The following is a 23443-nucleotide window of genomic DNA, read 5'->3' as shown; positions in this document are numbered from 1 at the left end:
GGTACGCACCGAGGCGCCGCTCCCTCCGCGGGCAGCTCCGGCACCGCGCCGCGAAACGCTCCGCCCGCGGGAGCGCCGTCCCGCAGCACGGCCCGCCGCCCGCACCCAGCGCTTTGCCCTCCTCTGCCGGGCTGTCCCCGCTAAGTGGCGTCAAACTCGAGCGATGCCGCAGCTCTCGCCTATTGCACCGTCGGCTCCGCTCCGCGCGCACCCCGCCATCGCTTTCGGTGAAAGCGACTCGCGGCTTTTTCTACGAGGTTAAATCCGAGCGATTTACCTCCCCGTCTGACGACCGAGTTACGCTTTCCCCATCCGGGCGGCACCGCGGCAGCTCAGCGCCTACAGCTGCGCTGCAGGAAAACGAGCGGCCCCCGCCCGCACCCCGCCGGCACCGCCCGGGGCATCGAACCGGAGCGGGGGCTGCGGGGCGATCCGGCCGTTCCGGGGAAACGCGGCGGAGCGTTCGGAACGGCGCCCGCCCCCGAGCCCGGATGCTCGCTAGGGGGAGGGGACACGCCAGATTTAACGCTACTTCATGCATTTTAATTTCTACACCCGACTGCGTGAAAACGGCTGGCCGAGCCGCACACACGCGCAGGTGTACGCGCGCACCCCGCGATACGCGCCTCGGCACGGCGCTGCCCCGCGCCGCTCCCGCAGCTGCCGGCGGAGCTCTCAGCCCGCGGGGACGCCCCGCTCAGCGCACTGCCCGCACCTCCGAGCCCAGCCACCTCCGAGCCCTCGCTCCCGGTTTCACCGCCGGACTCCGAGCGCTTTCTAGTCGCAGCCCTTCAGACGCCGTCCTTATATTCCTACGGTGAATTCCCCCCTTCCCCGGAGGCCGCGCCGCCCCCTGCTCCCGGCCGCCTCCGTGCTCGCCGGTTCTCCCCCGGCCGCGTCCCGCCCGTTACCTTGCTCCTGCCGCCAGGGATGCTGACGGCCAGTTCGTGTGCGAGTTCTCGGGCCGGTTCCTTGAGGTACCACCACTGGATTTCCAAGGAATAAGAGGTGGATCCGCTGGCTCGGAAAGCGCAAGGCATCTCGATATCGTCTCCCTCCCTAACAGTCACATCTTTGGGAACTTCGGTGAAGGTGGCTGGGAGGGGAACACAGAGTTACGAGGCCGGTTAGCGGCGAGCGGGCTCCGAGCGCCGCGGGCAGCGCGCTGCAGCCGGGCCGGACCGGACCGGGCCGCTCGGCGGGGGCGGCCCGGGAGCGCCGTCCCGCAGCCGCCCGCCCCGGGGCTCCGCGCCGCGCCGGAGCCGCCCCGCTGCGCCCCGGCCGAGCCCCCCGGAGGGCCGAGCCCCCACTCACCGGTGACGCCGAGCAGCAGAGGAGCGTGCAGCACCAGGGAGCAGAGCGTGCAGAGCAGCCCCCGATTTTCCATCGCATCGATGGGGCCGCTGCGGGCGCGCCTCAATCCATCGCACGCCGCGGGGCCCGGCGCCTCCCCGACAGCCGAAGCCGCCCGGCCGCCCCGCGTCCGCGGGAAGCTACTGTAACATCCGCGGCCGGCGGCCGCACTCCGCGGGAGGAAGCGGCGTTCCCGGGAATTAAAAGAATCCCGTCCCGGCGATCCGCTCGGCGGCCGAGCGGCTTCAGCTGCCCTGCGCCGAAGAGGAGCTCCCACCGTCCAGAAGCGCGCGGGCGACGCCGGGCTCCCCTCCGAGCCCCATCCCAGTGACGCTGCGCGGCGGCACAGCCGAGCCCCGCTCCGCACCCGCACGGCCCCGCGGCGCCGAGCTCTGCCCCCGCGCGGCCGCTCCGCGTCCGGCCCGCGCCTCCCGCCCCGCCCCGCCCCGCCCCGCCCCGCGTGTCCCCGCCCCGCCCGGCCCCTCCCGGCCCCGCTGTCCCCGGGCTGCCCGGCAGGGACCGCCCGGAGGAGCGCGGAGCTGCGTGCCGCGGGCTGATGGCTCCGTGCCTGTCAGGCTCCCTAAATCCCCGTTTATTACTTGTTAAAATGCATTAAGGGACCAAAAAAAAAAAAAAAAAAACCCAACAAAACCCACCAACCAACTCTAGTGATTTAGAGCAGCGTCATAAAAAGAAAATGCTTCTGCGGATCAGCTGTTTCTCAGGCAAACGTCCCAATTAAGAAGCAGAAATGCTCACAAGTCATGGCAGCGAAGTCATTGCAGTGAGCTACTGCCCCAGCACAGACTGATGGCTGCACTAAGTAATGAGGGGAGGCTGCATTTCAATAAATCCAAGGCGCCTCGCTACCATCTTTGCTTTATTTCTCCTCTGAAGTCCCATTTGGAGGCACCATCTTGTTCAGCCACAGCTTAATTTCATCACTGCAGTGGCACACGGAGTGGATTTAATGACCCGTAGAACATTTTTCTTTCTACTTCTAAAGGTTTCACTCTGAACCAGGACGCCAAACCGGACACGTGATGAGTTCTATGGACCTGATTACTGAGACACATCTGTTTGGGAGTCACTGCACGGTGATTACTGGGTGCTGGCAGCACCCAACCACCCACCTCCCAGCAGCACCCTCCAGCAGCATGGGTGGGTTCCTGGGGCTGCATCAATCCATATTCCTAATGGATTTTTTTTTTTCCTTTGGAGTATTCTCAGTCATTTCCCCTCATTATAGCAGGATTTGAACCCTGCAGCGGTCCCCTGCTAGGTCTGTGGTACAGTGCAGCTCCGCGCTCCCTTCCAGACTGCCCCTGGAGCCTGCCCTGTGCCCAGCCTCACCCCTGCCAGCAGCAGAGCCCAGCGCCCAGGCAGCACACTCAGTCCCAGCCAACCATAAGGGCCTTGACTGCAACAGTTATCACACACCACTTCATCAAATAACCCAACGATCGCTTCTGCTTTGCTTTCCACCCAAAAGCTCATCACGCTCCATACAGTCCGTGAGCACTATCATTTCTTTCCACGGAGAGCCTTAAGCCACACAGCACTGCAGGGAGCTCCGTGACCCCCGAGCAGCCCATCACCTACCGGCTGTGCAGCGCTGTCCCCAGGGAGCGAAGCCGGGCAGTGGTTTGCAGGAGCGCTGTGCAGTGCAGTGCAGTGCTGTGCAGTGCAATGCAGTGCTGTGCCGGCGGGGCGGCTGTGGGGCAGTGGGTGCTCCTCAGAGGGCTCAGGGACACCTGGGGACAGACAGAGCACACCGTCAGCACACACAGATCTGCACACACAGCTGGACACGGCAGCTCTGGAAGCATGGCAGATTGACGAGGAAGGGTTCTTTCTCCGGCCTCTCACCTACCCAGAACGTGCAGCATCTGTGCTTACCTCTACCCATCCGATAATCGCAGTGGGTATATGGGGAGTTACGGCAAACCGTACTTGAAAACCTTTTACTTAAGTATTTATTTAAAACTGATATTTAAAGATTTCTTCTGGAACTGCAGCGCTGAGAAACTCTATGTGGGCTGGGATGGTAGAAACACCCGGCTGATGGTAAGAGGCTTTTGTTTCTTGGATATAAAAAATAAGCCATAAAAACGAAAAGGAAAGGCAAATGCGTTTAAGTCAGTTCTATTTTCATAAATCGAAGGCTGTTATTGTGGTAACAGCGTTGCTGAAGTGAAGGCAGCTTCATCTCGAGCGTGCCCCTTGGTTTATACCATTAAACCTTCAGTCCCACGGTATTTACCGGCCGCCAAATTTGATTTTCCATGCAGCAGCTGAGCACTCGAGCACCGATATCTCTGTATTCAATTAAAGTCAGGAATTAGGAACATGAGTGTGTTTTCCACAGTCTTAACTTAGAGCAATAACAAGGCTCTTTTATGTCCTCATCTTCTACTAAAATTATAATGGGGGGACTATGGTGCTCGAAGCTGAATAGCAAGTGTTCTGCGCAAATCATGTTGCTCTCAGCATTGCAACGACGTCTGAAGCCATTTAGTGATTCAATCCTGCCGGCAAAAGGGACTTCTGCAGCGCCTAAGCTCTCACCTGCCCACGCTCGCGCCCTGAGCGGTTGACGAAAGCAGGACGCCCCAGTGAGAAGCTCCCTTCGCTGGCCCTGCAGCATCACCCACACCGGCAGCACTCAGGGAAATGAAGGAGGAATTCAGGTGCTGACAGTGAAGGCCGTGTTTTGTTGATGAGTGGTTCTGCCGTAACCGTCACTCAGGCACTGCGCGACGCTGTGCGACGCGGAGATAACATTATTTTACAGCCGGGCAAACTGAAATTGCTTGTTTTTATGGAAAAGTCCCGTGGCTTCCTCATAGCTTTCCACTTCCAAATCAGATCTCAGCAGAGAAGACTCCGCTGCAGGACAAGCAAAGACATGGAGCGTTTGCTTTCGGCCGCGTGATCCCAATGGCTCCATCCCTAAAGCCTGAGAGAGAGGGGCTGAAGAAGCCCTGACGTCCCCTCCTGGCTCCTCTGAGCACCCTTCTGGGAAGCCAGGCAGCCTGAGGGGCCGCTGCATGGAGCCAGCTGGTTCCTCCCATAGGGAGCCATCTTTGCCTTCTCTTCCTCCTGCTCCCACACGGGTGATGGCAACCAACAGCAGAGCGCCACCCGGGGCTTTTGGCAGGCACGGTGACTCACGGGCTGGTAATGGGAGGCTGCTCCGGCTGCTGCTGGGCCGTGTTGAAGGCGACTTGTGGGAAATCCCGCAAGTGATTCCAGCACTGTGTAGCTGCTGACATTTAAGAACAATTCTCCCCGTAACTTTTAAAAATGATGTACGGCCCCATTATTTGAATAACCAAAGGACTTGCTAATGGCTGCTGAGGAGCCTTTATTCATACCCTGCTGTTTGGAGTTACCCCGTTCAAAAACTAAACCAGTGTAGGTCTCATTTCCGGAGGAGAAAGCTGCAATGATCATCTGATTTTACGCCCACAAAGCACGTGTGAGGAGACCTTTGCTTTGGGCTGGTGCAAAAACACTCAAGGACACTCGGTATTCCTACCACATTTAAGCAACATCCATCCCTGCCCCAAATCCTCCAGCAGAATTAAGTCCTGTTCAGTGCTCTATCTGTAGATTTTTGTTCGCTTTTCCCTCACTACATGGATGTATTTTCATAGTCACAGGGCCCAGCTCTGCTGCTGCCGGCAGAAAGTAAATGCTTTTGTGGAGGGCCGCGGGGGGCTGAGGGCAGCACCTCCCCAGGGGCTGCACTGTGCTCAGAGAACAGGTGAGGGGCACAAGTGAGGAATGGATGTAAGCAAACAAAGAAAGCAAAAGAGAGAGATGCTAAAATGTTCCCCGCTCCGCTTCCAGCACAGTGACCTTCAGTGTGGTGCTTCTGCCTCAGAGCAGCTCGTAACAATGGACTGGCAGCTGCCAGCCCGGTTGCCTTTAAAATGTCACCGCTTTAACATCAAATCAAGAGGTATAATTGCATTTTTCCTTCCTTCCTCCCCCCTCCCCCCACTCCCCCAGGTCTCAGCTCTCATCTATCTGTATTCCTGCAAGAAGTTTGGAAAGGGCTGCACTCTGCTCCATGCACACCATGGCTTTCTTTGCCATCCGCAGCCGTGGGCTGTGCAGGATTATGGACAGGCAGAAGCCCAGCTCATGATGTGAGAAAGAACCCACTGTCCCACGTTAGGAAACTCAGGGTTAAAGCCATCAGCCCGTGCTATTTGTTTGGCTTGGTGTTATTCATTCTTGTACTCCGGACAAGTGACATTTCCCCCCAAAAGCTTCATTCTGCTGTCCATAAATCTGATTAAGGTAGAAAGCATGTCTGTCTCTGCATTACAGCTAGGCACAGTTCTTGCTTTATGCAGCAAATGCATTTTTAATTGCCTTTAGTTTCTACTTTCTCTAATCCTCTGATATTGCGCGTTGAAAGATCTGACAGCATGAGACACTTGTGCAAGAGCAGGCAGGAAGAGAAGGCAGCCTATGTGCACCGTGCTGCAGTCCCAGAAGCGTTCGGGCAGCGCTCTCAGACACGGGGTCAGAGTTTGGGGCAGGAGCTGAATGCTGGGATCCATGGGGGTCCCCCCCAGCTCGGGGGTATTCCACGATCCCATCATCCCCAAAATTCCACGTTTATGTTAGGCAGTAATTTGAGCAGGTGTTTACCAACATGCTGGTACGTCACATTCTCACAGTGGTAGTAATAGGGAACTGGAGCCAAAACGTTACGAATAAAGACTAATTATCCTGCTGGAAAAGGAAGTGAAGGTGCAAGAGAGAACAGCGCTGACTGAGGCAATCAGGCACTCAGCTCAGAGAAACCAGCAATCTCCCACGCAGAAAATGGACGTGTGTTTGACCTCCAAGAGCTCCCAGAACCTCATATGGAGAAAATCCACGCGAGAAACCAACAGATCAGACAAGATATGCCGCGACCTCTTCAAAGCTGAGGCCTCCGCTCTGCAAACGTTTTGGTGGCACCACACAAACGTGTCAGTAATCCGTCAGCTCCCAACGAGCTGAGGAGATGAACCACTGTAGAAGACTTAAAGAATCTGTGTTTTCTATCAGTACAATTGAAGATTTTGCTTCATTTTTTAAAAGCGGCTGAGACTGCTTTCCTTTGCACTGCTTGCACTGCCGGATCACACCGTGCTACGCTCCCTAACAGTACAAAGCAAAAGAAAACCACCTGAAAGAATTACAAATTCAATCCACATCTATCCGGTTTTTCAAGAGATACTCAATGGATGACTGAAGAATTAGTATAATTACTGCAACATCACAGATACTAAGCAAATAAAGCCTGATTAACTGGTGGTAGGGAAATGAGTTTTATTTGCTTGGAGTGCATTGATTTTCTTCTTCTTGCCTTTTTAAAAAAAGCAATAAATGCACGATAAATCACTGGAAGAAAAATATGTTGCTGTTAAAAAGTCATCTCTTGCCTGCCTCCAGTCCAGGGCCGAAGCTCAAGCTGCTATGAAAACCTTTTGGATGAAGCAACGTAGCACGAGGCTTCCTGGTGTGGCTGCTGGGCAGCCCTGGCAGTGAGGACACTGCTCTGCAGGAGTGGGGAGGAGAGCTGCTGTGTGCTGAGCCAGCAGGACACACAGTGTTCTCCGCAGGGCTTTGTCTGCTGGCCTCACCACGCTGCTGATCCAGGTGTGGGGGGAACCCACCGGGACTCGGTTGTGCTCCTTTTGCCAGGTGCCATCATTTCAACAACAGTCTGAGATAGGTTTTACTTTATCTGAAGTTACCTTTCTCTCTCTGTATATCGCACATACAACATCCAGCATTTGGAGCTAAAACTGAGCTGGGTGTTGTACTTTCAATGACTTGCAAGGATTTCTACATCAAATATGTGTGCAAACGTAGGGGAGTACTCCAGATGGATGCAAGTTACTGTAACAGATAGGGACCTGAGGACATATCATGCCTGCATTCTGTCTTTAAACCACAGGTGAGAAAAGGCACCGATAGTGTGATCCTGGTCGGTTCGTTCAGCTACTGCAAATGTAGCTGAACCAATGCAAGTGGGACACGTACAGAAATCCTGCCAACCGGTAGCATGGAGGACAGAATGAGGGGAAAAGAAAAATTCAAGCAGCACAACAATTTCATGTTTACACACAACACAAAATGAGACGGGGCACAAACACCTCGTGCTGAACACATCCTGTCTGGGCTGAGCACAGAAGGGCTTCTGAGCACTCAATTCATTCTCCTTTGAAGCTCAAGACCGTACTTTTACCGTTGAAGGAGCTCTCTGCCTAAGCCACAAGAACCCATCCACTTCTAAAAGAATGCATCACCACTCATTGGAGTTTCAAAAGGCATCCATTAATTTTGGATGCTTCTGGTTTTAGATATCTCCCTTAATGAGCCTAAATGCAAACACGCTCTTAATAATTCTGCCAAAACTAGGCTAATAAGTCGACGTCTTCATTTATCAGCTGAAACACCTGAGCGAGTACCACACAGATGAATTAGATCTCTGACTTAATCATTTGTACGACTTCTGTTGGTGAAATAAAACCTTTGGGCCAGACTTCCCATCCCATCCCTGTTGATGCCACCTCCCTGGGCCCCCGCAGCTGCCAGCTGGCTCAGGGCTGCATCACTGCATCCTATGGTTGCCTGCCTGATGGCCACATCCCCACACCACAGCACAGTGCCCGGAACAGGGTCGGGGATGTGGAAGGATGTGCATATTTTTGTTAGCAGACAACACTGACAGCGTATCCCCTCAGCCTGCTGAGGAGTCAGCCCACCACTACCCACCGTTTCAAAAAGACTGTTAGAAACCATGGATCCTAAATTAGAGCTGAGATGGCTGTTTTGTTTGAGCAGGATCAATTACTTGCTGGTATTTCCTCACCGCTCCCTGCAGTTAAAAAGTGGCAATGCTGACACATAAGCAGCGCTCTGGGATGTGGCACTGGGCAAGCCTGGCTGGGGCTATTGCTACCATAACATCCGATGGCCTTGGGAGGAGGGACTCCCACTCCAGAGGGCCTGGGCAGGTTGTGCCTTGAGCAAAGCACACAGCGGTGAGAGCTGAAAGGCAGACGATTCTCCATTCTGCACCTTTCATGTGTGGACTCAGCCCAGAACTCAGATCAGGCATCGGACATATGGAAAGATGGATTCAGCGAAGCACTCAGGGGGAGCTGGACTCACACACACATTTAAGATAGGGTTCTGCCAGTTTAAAGTACTGATAACGACCACCATAGAAGCAAAAGTTCCAGCAGTTAATTGGCAAAAGTATCCTGGAAGAGTCTGGGACAAGAGATCTTCATGCAATGAGTGTTCTGGGGTGAGCAAACAGTTCTAACAAAGCACTTAATTGACAAATAGCTGCATTTGCAGGGCTTTAGAAAACAAATTCTTACACTGTTCACTCTCCTGCTAGGGATAAGCATGGGTCTGCCTTCAGATGTGCCCTCTGAAAGCAGGAGGTCAGTTTAGGTGATAGATAACCGCACAGATAACAAGCCTGGATATATGAACATGTTCCTCCCTTCTCTTACGTGGATCAGAGTCCTGATCCTCAGGAGTGACTTTGCTCTGATCTAAGCCTTTGTCTGGGACAAATGTTGTGAGCAGAATGACCGTTTCTCAAGCTGTAATTCATTCATGCCCAGTTCACCGCAGGCAGCCATTCAAACACGGGGGCCGGTATCCAGGTGGGCTGGAAAGGACAGGCTTCAGAGCACGCCAGGAACCAATTTGTGCTCCTGCGGATCAGGCTGCACGGATGACATCTGTGAGGTGTTGCAGCCGGCGGGCAGCAGGCAGGGGGCTGTGGGGCTGCAGCTCCGACTGCACTGTGCCCAGGGTGCTCCTGGCCCAGCCCTGGGGGCTGCAGGCAGAGCAGATCCGCACCCACCGAAAGCACATTGCAGCCTGCAGGAGGAAACGAACCCACGTGATTCGCTGCCCGGGGAAAAAAATCATACCGTTAAGCAGAAAGATATGTGAAATAAACAGTAACAGCTCTACCAAAACGTTACGACTCAAATATTTACAGCTACTTAACTATTAGGGCTTTTATTTCACTAATCTGAAATTAATCCACCATGTAAACACAGATATTTGTTTAACTAAATTGACTACGCTGCTAGTTAGAGATAGAGATTTCCATTGTTCAGAAGGTCTCCGTTTTGTTCTGATCTTTTTTAGGAGATAAGCCTCATAATCCTTTTAAAGTTGACTACAACGCGTGCTCTCCCTTCGAGCTCCTTACGCACACAGCAGCCCCACTACTCACACTGCTTTCCGCCGCCAGGGAGCTCAGGTTTCAGGCAGAAGGCAGCTATGAAGATGTTAACTGCAGTGATTACCAGAATTAATTCAACCACGGCGCTGTTAGCAGATGGAAGGAAAGCACTGATTAGGGTTTTCTATCCCAACAAAATTGGTGCTTCTCTTACAGCTGTTTGCGCTCACGGACCGCTCCAGAGCTTCCAACCTAAGCTGCACTTTGGAGAAGTCCACTCTGTTTCCCCAGCATTATTATTCTGTGTACGCGTGCTCTACACATGATGTTTTCTGCTTATCTATTTTTATTGCATCTTAGCAATAAAGCCTCTCCGAGCTGCGCTCTGTACCTCAGAACAAGCCTGCTGGCCAGATGGCTGCTCTCACAAATGGGGAGAAATGTCAGAAGCACTTTGCCGTAGCTGGGCAGTGAGGCGCGGGGCTCCGGCTCCTCGCTGCCAGCACCGGCCGTGGTGCGCCAGGGCTGAGCGGGCCGTGCCCTCCTGGCACTGGCACAGGGATCGGCCCTCCGGGGATGGCTGCCGTGCTGGGGAGGGGCTGCGGGGCACTGCCTGCGGTACCTCAGAAACCCGCACCTGGCAGCCAAGGCTCACCCAAATGCTGTCTGTTTCCTTCCTGGAAGGCACACGCGGCTCTCTTGCTATACGCATCACACAGAAGAGTTCAAAGCCAGCTTTGTATGGGATTTATCAAAACCTCCGCCCCTCGCTGGCTTCCAAATCCTAACCTTGCCATGCTTCATCTCATACTGCCTGCCAGCACTATATTACCTGCCTGACAGGGTTTCTTATCGTATGGGTGATGATTCCTCACTGCTGCTTATGATTTTGTACAAAATCCTTTCTGCTGTCAGGAACAAAGCTTTGTAAAGTCCCACTTCGTGGCCTGGTTGCGTGCATGAGAAATGCCAAGTCAATTAGGCAGGCTTGGTTGGTTAATGAGGCTCTGGTGGAGTCCATCACAGTGAGTCACAGATTACCTAGTTACGTACTGCAAATCCTAGTAACAAGCAGCGTTCGTTGCATTTAGAAAGCTCTTCTGTTGTCTATATTTCTCTATCAGTGAGACACCATCAAGACATCTCTGGGAACCAGCAGCATGACCTTGGTGTTGGTGGTTACGGCTAAAAGAAATCCTATCGGTTTGTTCAAAACGAATTCCCATGTCACAGTGTGGCCCTCGAGAAAGGGGAAGGGTGCTGTGGGAAAGAAGAGGGATCTGCTGGAATGACCTGTGCCTTTCTGCGTGTGTGCAGACAGCTACCACAAGCCAGGGGAGGGAAGGGCACGAGGACATGTTTAGGAACCCCAAAATGAAGCTCGGTTCCCCAGAGGGCTCACATGGGGAGAAGGAAGCTCTGGAGAGCAGAAGCCCAGAGCCGCTTGCTCTCTGGGTCACCTCCACTGTGCCACCAAGCAGGGAGGCTGCTGGAGCAGTGATGGGCAGGACATGGGGACGTGGCCTGGGGGCCTCCTTGCATACTGCCGTGGGGCTTCCAGAAGGCTGCACCTATCCAGGGCTACAGTCAGTACCGGAGACGATCGGAAAAGCAACCGGGTTTCTCCCTGCAGTGCAACCTCTGCAGTAGTTTGCACTCATCAGATACCGTCCCCTTTATCCGGCTTTTCCTGCAAGATGGTTTTGTTTTGACTTTGGATCAACTCCCACATCCAGCAACACAGAATTCGGTCTCTCTGGCAGTTATTTCTGACCTTTTCCTGAGCAATAGCTGATAGCTTTCCAGACTCTTTGTCTAATGGTAGAGGTTAAGCTAAGACCAAATGTTCACCTGATTGCACTTGAACTTGTGGCTTGGCCAGGTAGAAAAAAAGCTGCACTTTTGACACAGAGCTGCTTCCAAAAACATTGAACCAGTGTTCGGGTTATCATTTCCTATGCTATTAAGTTGTATCACACAGGATTTTTTTCCTACTCTATTCCACACAGACTGAAAACTGCCTTTGGAGTTTATGAAATGTTAACAGCACGGCACAAATTCATATGGGTGCATCATTAGAAACGATAGCTCGGAGAAAGAAATCTTATTTGTAACATTTAACTTGTTAAATAAAAACGCAGCTAATGACTCACTTTTTCCCCTTCAAGCCTATTAGAAGTCAACGTTTTTATAAATTCTGGAAGTAATTGATAGGTTTTAGTACAACCCTGCTAATACACAAAGGCACATTACACAAGCAAATGTTTTGGATGCGGTGAATCCACTGTTAATTATAGAAAGGCCTTCTTACAAATCTAGGATACCATCTGTCCTAAAACTCTCCTCTAGCTAGCACTCTGCCTTCAGCCTGTGCAGCTGTACTTTGCCGTTGCACTCGGAATAAATAGGAGTATGCTACAGTACAAGTTAATGAATAAATGACGAGCTCCTGAAACAGTCCGACCAGATTACTCAGGCTCTTCATCACGAGCCAGAAATTCTACTTCTGTTTCTTCATCACTTGCATTTACATGTGTATGCTCCTGCAGAGCGTGCCGTTTGATGTCATTGTTATTGCACATTTTAATGGTTGGTTACATTTGTCAGTGTTGCAAATCCAGAGGAATGCCAGGCAGGGGAAACACGTGAAATGCAGCAGAAGAATTAGCGTCATCGCCACATTTGAGTTGTGGTGGTGTGAGAGAGGGGAGGCAGGTGGTGTTCCTGAAGCCACATGCTACTGCTACCACACTACATGCCAACTCGTCTTTTCCTCTTGGATTCAGCAGTGATTTTGGTTTTGTCCTTGCCTTTGCCCTGGAGATAAGATACAGGCTCTGCACAGAAGAATGTTAAACCGAAGACGCACGAAACATCCAGCTCAAAAAATCACGAGTCTTTACGTGAATAGGAATGGCGGGGATCCATTCCTTGGGTGGGACATTAGGAACGACCAGGGTGGGGTGGCAGGGAGGCGGTTTCCTCACCCTCTGCACACTGCCGTGATTCACCGCCGACGGCCTGATATTGTCTGGCAGGTGCTCAGGTGCACCGCGGCATTCATGTTTGAGAAGAGCACCCCGGTCGTGTCCATATGTGAATCTTATGGAGCAGTTCCCAATTCCAGCCCCTCCACCTTACGCTCCTTTCCACGTAACACCATCTAACTGCGCAATCTGAATGAATCCCAAGCCCCAGACCATTTCCTCTGTTCCCGGACCTGCAGGTGGGGCACACTGCCATCTCACCTTCCCTGGGGCCAGGCACAGCGCCACGAGCCGCAGCAAACCCTCATGCTGCCTTCCTTCCTCATGGGCATCGGCCCAGTCCATTTCTATACCCTATTGAAACATGCACAAAAAAACCACGCTGTCCAATTTGACAAAACTTCTAAGTAATTATAAAGTACTTTTTGCAATTTCCTATGTAATATCCTTTCAAACTTGTCCTGTTTTCCTTCTCTTTGAATGCATATTCAGAGCAGGCAGATTCATGGGCAAACAATGAGAAGCTGATTTTGAAAAGAGGTAAATAAATTGCACTGGCTGGAAAAGGGCTTCTTGCTGCCCTTCTATTACGAGGCACACACAACTTGCTACAAATCCTTTACTTTGCATTTCTATCACAGAGATAAATGAAATTGTCAATCCTGTTCACATTTCCTTTTGACAGCTATATAAAAGTAATAGCCAGGATGACAAGAAAAGCTTTCATTAATTCTTCTATTTATTAAGGTGAAAGGAGGAGTATTTTGCAAACAAGAGGGATAAACAGACTGCTAGCGAAATGTTTGCTTTTTCCAGAGAATACACCATCTGTGTGATTCCCAACCTCAGGAGAACCTCGAGCAGCTCTTAAAATGGATAAAAATACCTTCCAGTTTCATATTTCTGTGACTTTTTCCTCAGTATCACACCACTCCAACACCGAACAGGATAAAAGAAATGCTGTGCTGTAAATGCTGAAACTTAATCCAGCCATGAGCTGCCTCCAGCTCCGGGGAACTGGAGCAGGCAAAGATGCTCAGCTCTGCTGCTGCTGCCAGGGGTGAAACTCCCTGCTGGCTGGAGAATGGCAGGCACGAGCTGGAGAAAAGGAAGGCAGAAAGCTCTCCAGGGATGGCAGGGGAAAGGAGAAAGCTTGGGGTCAGGGAGGAAGCTGACCAGGGAGGAGAAGCAAGTAGGCCAGCACAGAGCAGCCAGCTACCGCACTGCCCTGCAGTAGGCAAAGAGCTCAAAGTCCACCAACACCACAGGCAGCTCTGGCCTGGGAACTACTCAAGCAAATTGCTCGTAAATGCTTATGTGAGAAAGAAACCCCTGGGACAGGGAAATAGCAACACTTCCCTGACCTCCACGAGACAGGATCAAGTCTAAATGACCACGCTGAGGTTGCCTTGTCTGTCCTCTGTATGAGACTCAAAAAGTCTCAGGACAACGAGCTCCCCCTCTCCATAGTTTCAGTGTGGATCTTAAAACCCTTGACCTTTTATCCCATACATTTAGTCTCAGATCCATAGCTCAGGAGACAATTAAAAATGAGATGTGTGTTCTGCGTTCAGCAGAAAATGCGGTACTAATTCGTTTTTCTGGCCACGACAGTCTGCATGCTTTTGTGGGTGCAGATCTCCTCAGCCCCCCCTGCTCCCAGCTGGCCCCTCGTGTGATGCTCACAGCCAGAGTCCTGAGCCACCTTTCTGCTCCGCTTTGAAGGAATTGCTCTCTATTAGCAAAGAAAAGCAGCAGCTTGCCTACCACAACATCCCAAACCCTTCCCTTCTGCCTCTCTCTTTCCCACAGTGGCGACGTGAACAGCAGAGATGGGACAAAAATAATGCAATGCTTCCCAAAGCAATTAATTTTACAGTAGTGCTGTATTAACTTCCTTGGATGTGAGCAAAAACAGGAAGAAATAGTAAAGCTTAGATATACAAAGCCATGAAAAACAGCAGTAAACCGCTTGCAAAAGCAGTGTTTCCTTATCACCAGAAAGCAAAGGATTTGGCCACTGGGAGATGTTTAAAACCTGGTTTGTTGTTTTTCTTTTTTCAAATCACTATTGCTGGTTCCTTGTGAAATTCAGATCCAATTCCAGACAAAGGCTTCAGGAAAACTTGAGACCGTGTTTGAAAACACGAGCTATCTGAAAGCGCAGCCTTCCCTGGTGAAGGCACAATTTAAATATCAAGTTTTACATGGCGCGCGAAGATGAAAACTCAAAGCCAACCCTCATCGTGAACCAAAGGCAGCTGTTTCAAAGAGCAGCCCTTGTTATTACTGCGTATGTGGACAGATCAGGTGCCAGAGGTGGCCGTGGTGCCTCGGGGCACGGAGCGCAGTCCCAGGCTGCCCTGGAGAAGGGCACCAGGGGAGCACCGCTCTGCGGCACACACCTCCTGGGGTTCCCACTCTGTGATGCAACAACCGAGGCCTGGAAGCTTGCCCAGCCAGGCTGCTTTTTCTATCCCCCATTCCCCCCCCCTTTTTTATTTTCAGTTTTCAATTTTAGATTATTTTTCTCAAATATAATCACACTTAAAAATTGTATCAACATTACGGGCTGGATTCTTTTTTCCCCAAACTTTGCCTAGCACACTTGCCAGCGACTCAGCCGAGCACTCATTGCCATGCAAAGCTATGCAATATTTTCAGAAGTGCCTATTAATGTCAGCTTTCGGAGTATGATAAGGTATCTTCACAGTTTCATATTGCACCAAGTGGAAATCCAGCATACAAATTACTAGCTCAGGAATACTTTACACAAAATTATTGAAATTTTTAAGCTCTTTCTGTCGTTACATGGGAAATGGAAGAGATCCTGTGGTATTCTGTGGTATTTTTTAGGAAAGTTTTTACTTTTTCAAAAGATCCCTTGAAGAATTTTCTATTTATGCAATATTAAACATCGGTCCTCTGCTTCATCCCCCACATCACCCAATGGAAAAAAATGATGTCAGAATAGGCAGGTGTATAGAATAGAATAGAATAGAATAGAATAGAATAGAATAGAATAGAATAGAATAGAATAGAATAGAATAGAATAGAATAGACACGACCCAGGTGTGCTCAATGCTAGGGCCACATTCAGGCCATGCTACCACCAGCATGTGAGATATTGTTTTGCAAGACTATCACTCTCTTGCCTGCGGAATGGCTCTGCAGCTGCTGTCCAACCATTATGTTCATTAGTGGGCAAAAATCCTTCAGGAGAATCATTCTTAAAAAAAAAAAAAAAGAAAATGTAAATGCAATTGTGTGGCTAAAAAGCAGAAATGCCTTTAATTATACTAACCATGCTTGCAAATTAAAGGTATAATAAGCCATTTGCATCTCCGTAAATCAGGTGCTTGACTTGAATTCTATATTCATTTGTGTACACCTACATAAAAAATTAGAGAGTAAAATACACATAAAAGGGCAATGCTTAGCGCTTCTGATGGACTGGAATGATGTAAAAGTGTCATATCAGTAAATTAGTGATACTGTACAGAAAGAAAACCATGAGAGATGCCAGATGATGGCGTGAAAGCAGGGAAAGTCGCTTCTGCTTTTTTCTCCACAAAAGCAATGCAAATATTGTCATTCATCCTTCACTTTAATAAATCTGCAGGATGAGGCTTATGAATACCTTAGAAGTAATTGGAGTACAAAACCTGGCATCCTTTCCTGGATGTCAGAATGTCTCAGAAAAGCTTCTACTCTCATGGCATCAACGTGATGGTTAAACTTCCTCCTTCACACTGGCTTCAGATTCTGGTAGGCAGATACACTTAATGAATTTATGTCCAAAATTTAATTCCAGACAAAATCAGTTTAAATATCTGTAAGAAATGTCTGGAAGTTCTTTACCCAGAGGGTGGTGAGGCCCTGGCACAGGCTGCCCATGGAAGCTGTGGCTGCCCCATCCCTGGAGGCGTCCAGTCCTGGGCAGCCTCAGCTGGTGGGAGGTGTCTCTGCCCATAGCAGGGGGCTGGAACTGAGTGGTCTTTAAGGTCCCCTTCAGCCTAAGCCATTCTATGACTCTGTGATGTCCTTTCTCAGACACTGAAAAAAACAAAGTTTTCAGGACTGGGTTCTTTGTTCATGGGATTGGTTCAAATATACAGCTGCATCAGTGGCAAACAAATACTTGGAAGAGCTACAAGGAATTACAAAAGACTCCCGCTCTCTTTACATCAACTGCATGATGCTTCATGCTCCTGACTCTTACTGAAGCTGCTGCCAGATGCAAACAAGCAAACAAGCAAATCCTAGAGCTGTGCAGACAATGTTGGAGACATCATTAGCCATGGCTGGGGAATAAATCAAGACATCTCGACACGGAAAAGCAACACACACTTTGAGTCTCTGTTCCAATCTGTTCACTTCAGTCACTTTGCAAGGCAAGAGGCAAGGAATGTAGAAGCAAAATGAACTGATCTCAGGACACTTTTCAGGATTGTCATGAAATTGCTGCTGTGATTAGTAACGGTGCAATAAAATCCTTGAAGCTTAGCAGTGCAGAACAAGAGAGTTTATAGGAGAAAATAAAGTTTTCAATTCAAAATGCAGTCTACAACCGTTGGGCCAATTCCTGCTATCCTGATTTATGCAGTCTCTCAGGGCTTCAGCCAACCTGCAGTGGCCCTCTCTATAGCCCGGACAACCACTGTGGTCCCATGAATGGGACCCCCGCTCTGGGGCTTATGGTGGGGTTTTGCAGTAAGGGCTTACAGTCCCAATGCAGAACATGCCCAAGCACAGGCAACAGAGGGCTTCACCCAGTGGAAATTAAAAATCTGGCCCCACCTGTCTTAGCAATAGGTAACCTTGTCGTGTTAGTTCAGTTTGTATTTTGTAATGGGCGTACGTCTGACATTGAAGCACATTTGGTTAATGGACCCGTGTGAAAGAACACAGGAATATAAGTAATTCTTACAAGGAAAGCTACTCAGCACAGCACTACTTCTACCAGACGAGAAGGGACATTACTGATTAAGGGTCATTGCTTCCATTCCCACAGGGACTATTTCTGTGCTCTCCCCAGAGGAGACAGGTTGGCCTGATGACAGAAATGAGGGGAGCACGTTCAGTACTGAGAGGAGGCCTGCAGGAGCTGATTTCTGATCTCTGGAGTTCTTATGCCCTAAGCACAAGGAGATTTTGTTCTCCCTATATCTCTTTTTATCTTTTTCTAATATCTGCCTAAAACAAAATCTAGTTTTATCTGGTATTAGGCCAATTAATACTAGAGACTGTGGAAGCTATTAGCAGCTTCAGCAGCAACAGATATGGTCAGAAAATAAAGCTGGTCATTTCTGTACTCTTGTCTTAATTGCAGTTTTAAATCTAACACTGTTTTGCTCATTAAAATAATGCTGGAGAGAAAAGCTGTGGGTTTGGGGGGGGGGTTGAAAAACCTTTTATTTCCTATGTTCTTTTTGAAAAGCTATAGTAATTATTTTTATAGTGACAAGAGGATTATTTGCCTTAATTTAATATAGGAGATTAAGTTCTCAGGAGAAAAAAAAAAAAAAAAAAAAAACAAAACCCAAACACTGTAACATATGCAAATGGAAAAAAACATGTCAACTTTTCCTATATCATCATCAGAACTGCCCCATCCTTCCGTGAGACACTGCTCCAAGGTGCGCAGTGAGGTGCAACCCGGCGCTAAACACTACCAGTTCCTACAGGCACATGTGCTTGAGGAGCACGTGAAGAACAGCTCTGCTGGAGAACTTAGTGGGCCACCTCACTAAGGATCATTTCCCCCTCCTCCCCCCCCCCACCTCACAGCAAGGTCATGACGGGAGGCAAAGTAAAGAGGGAAGGAAGAGAGCAATTCCGTAAATCCAAGAGGGAAAATGGTGCACCACACTACTCCTCTCCTCCTCCACCACAGTTACTTCCTCCTTCACTCCTTCTCCACACCAGTTACAGAGCATCAGCAGAACCCATTTAACCATCAATACGACGCAATCGAGGGCCAAACTGCTGCATCTGAGACCCCACACTGACTCGCAGCTTGAGAAATTCCTTTATTTTTTGCAACAGACTGGAAGCTCTCCAGGTTTCCCCCTTTCTAATGCAATTTTCAGAATTTCTTTTAAATTAAGTTTAGCTGCGAACTAATGGAAATAAATTAACGATGAAGTATATCACGGTGGTCCTGGTCTTGCAGCCCGTGGTGCGCTGACAAATGATCAGCATCATAAAATAGCTGTTAAGAGATTTTAAAGCCAGAGGGGAAAATAATGATCATCTAATTCTGACCTACAGCCCAGTGCTGGTGATTGGACCCCCCAGCTCCTGCTGCAGGACCAGGGCTGCTGGCAGAGCAGAGCACCTTCCAGCCAGCCACATGAGCTCACCTGACCCATTACAGGCAGTGAGACAGATCCTCAGAGGTGAAAATCAGCACAGCCACGCTCAGCCTAGAGATGGGCCTCTGCTGGTCTCTCTGTGTTTTAGCTGCTTCCTGCCTGGTGTCACCAGTGCCAACAACATGCACCACGAGAGCAGACAGCCATCTGCAGCTGCACAAGGAACGTGTCACCACCTATAAACAAACCACGAGCAGAGGGAAGGGCTGAAGGACTTCACCGATCCTCTCTCAATTACTTCGCTATGCCTACTTTTAGTGTGGTGAGCCCTGTAGCTCTCACTTGTCACAAGGTTTATGCTCTATTCCGTTACTTCACAGGATGACACAAATCAACAAAAAATGGCCCAGGCAGGTCACTGTATTTTCCTGCCCATACCTCACATTTAGGAGAAGCTCCGCAGAGCACAGCTGGCGGCTGGCAGTGCAGCTCGTTAACATTGCTACACTGTTCGCTTCCTACTTAAAAAGTTATAATGCCCTAAAGGGTTTTGAAGTTAATTTTATTACTAGAAAGAGGTCCAAATGGAGTCTGAGGCCAGAGCACTCACCAGCTTTCATTCCCTCAATGCCATTCTTTAACCTTATGTGCACGCAGGCCTGCTTCACCCCGACAGGCCGTTTGTCAGCCCGTGCTATTTACCACTCCTACCAAGTAAATATACAGATAAGGAGAGCAGTACAGTCGTTTGCACAGACAGAGAAGTATCTGGTCGTGCTCTGACCCGGCACGACTCACAACCTGACAGCCAGGGGCAGACAGAGGGAGCTGCTCCAAGGGCAGAACCCAGCCCTGCAGAGCCATGGGACCGCTGAAGGAGATAGAACTGCTCAAGGCCCTTGGAAATCCTTGCAGTATCTTCTTAGTGGCATGGGATTCCTGTGCGTGGGCCAGCAAACTCCAGTGTGCAAAGCAAAGATACTTGACACTCTAATCAAGAAATGGAGTGACCTGAATGGATTCTCAAGCACAGCTTTCCTGGTTAGAGGTGTACAATGCCCATTACTGCACTGTCAGGCCTTGATGTGATGAGGGCATAGAGCACATTTCAAGAGCAAAATAAATTACTTGGCTTGGGCAGCTGGAGAAGGACACTTCTTTCACCGCTATCTAGCAAAGGAGGAGCAGAGTTCAGCCTAGTGGGATCAAAACCAGCCCAGTAATACTTACAGTGTGCTGCAATACAGATGGCTTGCATCTCTAAGCCATTTACTGTTCGAAGCTGAAAAATGGCAGCACTGGAATTTTAGGTGAGCATCTCACTGCAGGTGATCACCATACTGAGGAGCATTAACTCATGCTCTCACCTTAAAACTCTCAGTGTTCCACTCTTCACTCTCCTGCCTCTTCTCCCCCCAGAAGACATTAGAAGCAAGGCAAGGCTTCAGCATCCAGTGCAGGACCACTAACTCAAGGAACTTCCTTCTAAATATCCCATTCTCTCTGCCTACAGAAGCAAATGCTGATTATTACTTTCACAGATATTTACTGCTTTCTAATTCTTGAAAAGAATATGTTATGATATTCTCCATATACCCAAGCACAGCTTGACTTACCAGGTGAAAGACAACAATAGTTTTGGATTCACGTTGCTGAAAGAATACTTACTGTATTGAATTCATACCTCATTTAAAATTGCTTTTACAGACAATAAATCCAAATGTTTCTTTGATAATTATTCTGTACTAAAATTAATGTCAAACAATGTGCAAGCAAGCAGGCAGGCCTTTATGGGTATGATTACAGCACTTACTCCTCTTTGGGAACTGCTGGAACTGTCTACATAAATAATACCGTGCCATTATCCTTAAAGCAGCACATTTGTTTTACACTGAACCCACGAAGGGAGAACTTTCACATCCATACTTCTGCAGCTTTCTGTATAACTTAATCATCTATCATATCCATAAGAAAAGATCTCCTAGAACTCTTCCACCCCCTGCCTCACTATTGCTTTCCATAGAACCTTAATGGATTTGAGGCATACTGTACGTGCTCTTGTGGGTCTAAGAGACAATTTCTCTTTGTTCATTCTACCTGGTGGCCTCTGCAGAGAAAACCTGTTACTATACTTCGTCTAAAATTCACGTAACTGAACTCTGAAGTTTCAGCATGTCTCTCCCAGCCCAACACAGGGCTCTCAGGCACTGAGAGCCCTGTGTGCTGCAGCCCCTTTGCTGTGTGCCTCCACCTCACTGGGGCACTTCCCATCCTGCGTTTGGCTCCTGAGCTTTGTGCAGTCAGACAGCAGAACGAAAAACAGTACCTGGTGAAGCCATTTGACAAAAGGTAACCTTCTCCTTACCTGTTCTTATCAATGAATTCTAAGTCAACAGCTACATTTTCGGCTAGTCACAGCAGATGAGCATCAGGAATCGTGAAATAATCAGAAGCAGGAGGGGCTGACCCAGCCCTGAGTCCAAAAGCACAGAACTCCTGAGCTGCTTCTCACAGATGTTGGCATTGCAAAGCCAGAAACGCATGGATGAGGAAAACAGGTAGTTCTGCTGGAGACTGCTACTAAATAGCAATTACGTTCTCATCAAAGACATTGAAAGGAAAAGAAGGAGTAATTCAGTTCAGCAGCCCTTTACTGTCAATTACATCAGACCTTTTCTTATCCACTTGGCAGAGCGCTGCTGGGTGCTCGCTGATGGAGTGAAGTCACGAGAACCACATGCCATCAGGGTGCAGCCCTCCAAGGCCTACCCACACGTACGCTTCTTACGAGCCCAAATGGGATCTGATACATCACTAAACCGGGATTCCATGATTCAGATTGCATTATCAGGGGATTTATATTCCTGGGCCCTTTCTTCCCCACACAGACAAGCTGAAATATTAAGGTTGCATTACGTGCCTTGGGCTCCCAGCAGGTGATGTGTCCCTGCCGTCCTCTGATACCTTTCCCTGCACAGCTCTCTGAAGTGCTGAGCCTGCCCCTGCTTTGTAATGGAAACAGCTTCCAAACCCAGGAAAGCTCATCACGCCCAAGAGCTTTGCAGCCAGGCCCTGATCTGCATGGTGCCGGACCACTCAGTAACCCACTGCTCCAGGGCAGGATACTGCTACCACTGCTAATGCTGGGCAGCTGGGAGAAGCCTCTTTCCCCTTGCAGGGCCCAACCCCAGAGACAACAAAGCAGCACTAGGGCAGGAGCTGAGTACAGCTTTTTGCTTCACTAGTTTTATTTTAAAACTACAATGCTCCTCTTCCTTGTATCCCCTCCACAACTTACATTCAAGTTTCCAGATTTGTGAACTCTTGTGAATAGGAATCTTCATTTTTCTTATGTGGTAGTGAAGTGAGAGGATCAGCTGCAAAGGCTGGTAAAAAAGGTGACCTTTTTGTGCCAGTAGGAATATGGGCTCATTGAATACTTACATTGTATACTTATATACTAATATTTCTTTTCCAATAGAACATTAGCCTGTAACAGAAGCAGGGGTTGTAACAACACATGCTCCCGAGATACAACATAGCATCACTTTCAGTTGAATATTTAGGTTTGGAAGTTTCCTGGCCCCTTACCCTGGGAGTTATTAGGTAGACATTTCCATCCCCAATAAATGAATTAGTCAGGGGCTCTAGACAGCCTGGTGATACCAGTAGCAGCTGGAGTCCATACACATCTTGTGGGCAACCCTGTTACACTTAAATGGTCATCGTTCACCCCGACAGGACTGCCAGGGCTCCCAGAGCCTTCCTGACTACCTCAGAAGTAAGGAAGAGCGCTGCCTGGGAGAGATGGCAAGGTGCAAGGCAGCAGAAGCAGCCGCATCTCCCTGGTGCTCCCCTGTGTTGCAGCAGGTGCTGCTGGGCCATGGCACTGAAGAGTCCTTATCCTCTCCACTGCTCTGTGTTTAGCCAGGTGCTGCTGGCACCTCAGGGGAACCTCACCCAACACTGCCTTGCCTTCAGGGGGGTGCAGAGTGGGAGAGCAGTTGGGTGCTGTCAGGGATGGCAGGTGCTCCCTTCTGCACTACTGAGCCATCAGCATGCCAAACACCTCGGGGCAGAGTAAGGCACAGGCACAGCGGTAACACAGAGCTCCAGTAGGGTTGTTTGTGGCTCTTACACAGAGGGCAACAAACCGAGGGACCATCCTCTCTCAGAATGAGAAATTCAGGCCCTGCTGCAGGTTGGAAAAAGCAAACAAACTGCCAGGATGAGAAGCCTGAAGGAAATGGGCTCAAACCAATTAGGAAAAAAGATTTAACTCAGTTACTCTCCACAGATTTTGGCCTCTGAGAGCCAGTCAGATGTAGAGACAGAAAAGACAAAGGGCTGCTTTAGGAACAAGCACTTCCAGCAGAAGGCATCTGAAGGAACAATACAGGAAGATCCGTGCAGCAGAAGATATATTTCTCCTCCAAGTTTACCTACCCTCAAGTATTTGCCGTCTTTTTTCAATTAGTTTTTCTCAGCTGAAAGAACTCTGAAAATGTGATGCCTTACAAAGACACATGATTGAATTGACTTGGACAGGTGAGATT

At 49.5% G+C, this 23443-nt stretch overlaps 1 protein-coding gene across 5 annotated transcripts in view; it reads right to left on the bottom strand.

Moving 5' to 3' along the window:
- The window catches only part of VSTM2B (V-set and transmembrane domain containing 2B), a 183433-nt gene that overhangs the window by 14581 nt on the left and 145409 nt on the right, over nt 1-23443 (bottom strand). For 2 of the 5 annotated variants that reach the window (XM_040645954.1, XM_025154297.2), the window contains 2 exons: nt 2956-3107; nt 912-1096 (listed from right to left, as the gene is read on the bottom strand). In XM_040645954.1, coding sequence (XP_040501888.1) covers nt 912-1040 — 129 coding nt within the window. In that variant the 5' untranslated portion in view covers nt 1041-1096; nt 2956-3107. Of the gene's footprint in view, nt 1-277; nt 608-911; nt 1097-1314; nt 1741-2955; nt 3108-23443 lie in introns of those variants that run through there. The other 3 variants (XM_025154298.3, XM_015292425.4, XM_040645953.2) reach the window with 3 other exon arrangements.

The sequence above is a fragment of the Gallus gallus genome, chromosome 11 (genome assembly GCF_016699485.2).
Source record: "Gallus gallus isolate bGalGal1 chromosome 11, bGalGal1.mat.broiler.GRCg7b, whole genome shotgun sequence".
In the NCBI taxonomy this organism is placed as follows: Eukaryota; Metazoa; Chordata; class Aves; order Galliformes; family Phasianidae; genus Gallus; species Gallus gallus.
The sequence above is the reverse complement of the archived record's forward strand: the minus strand, read 5'-3'. Positions and strand labels throughout refer to the sequence as shown.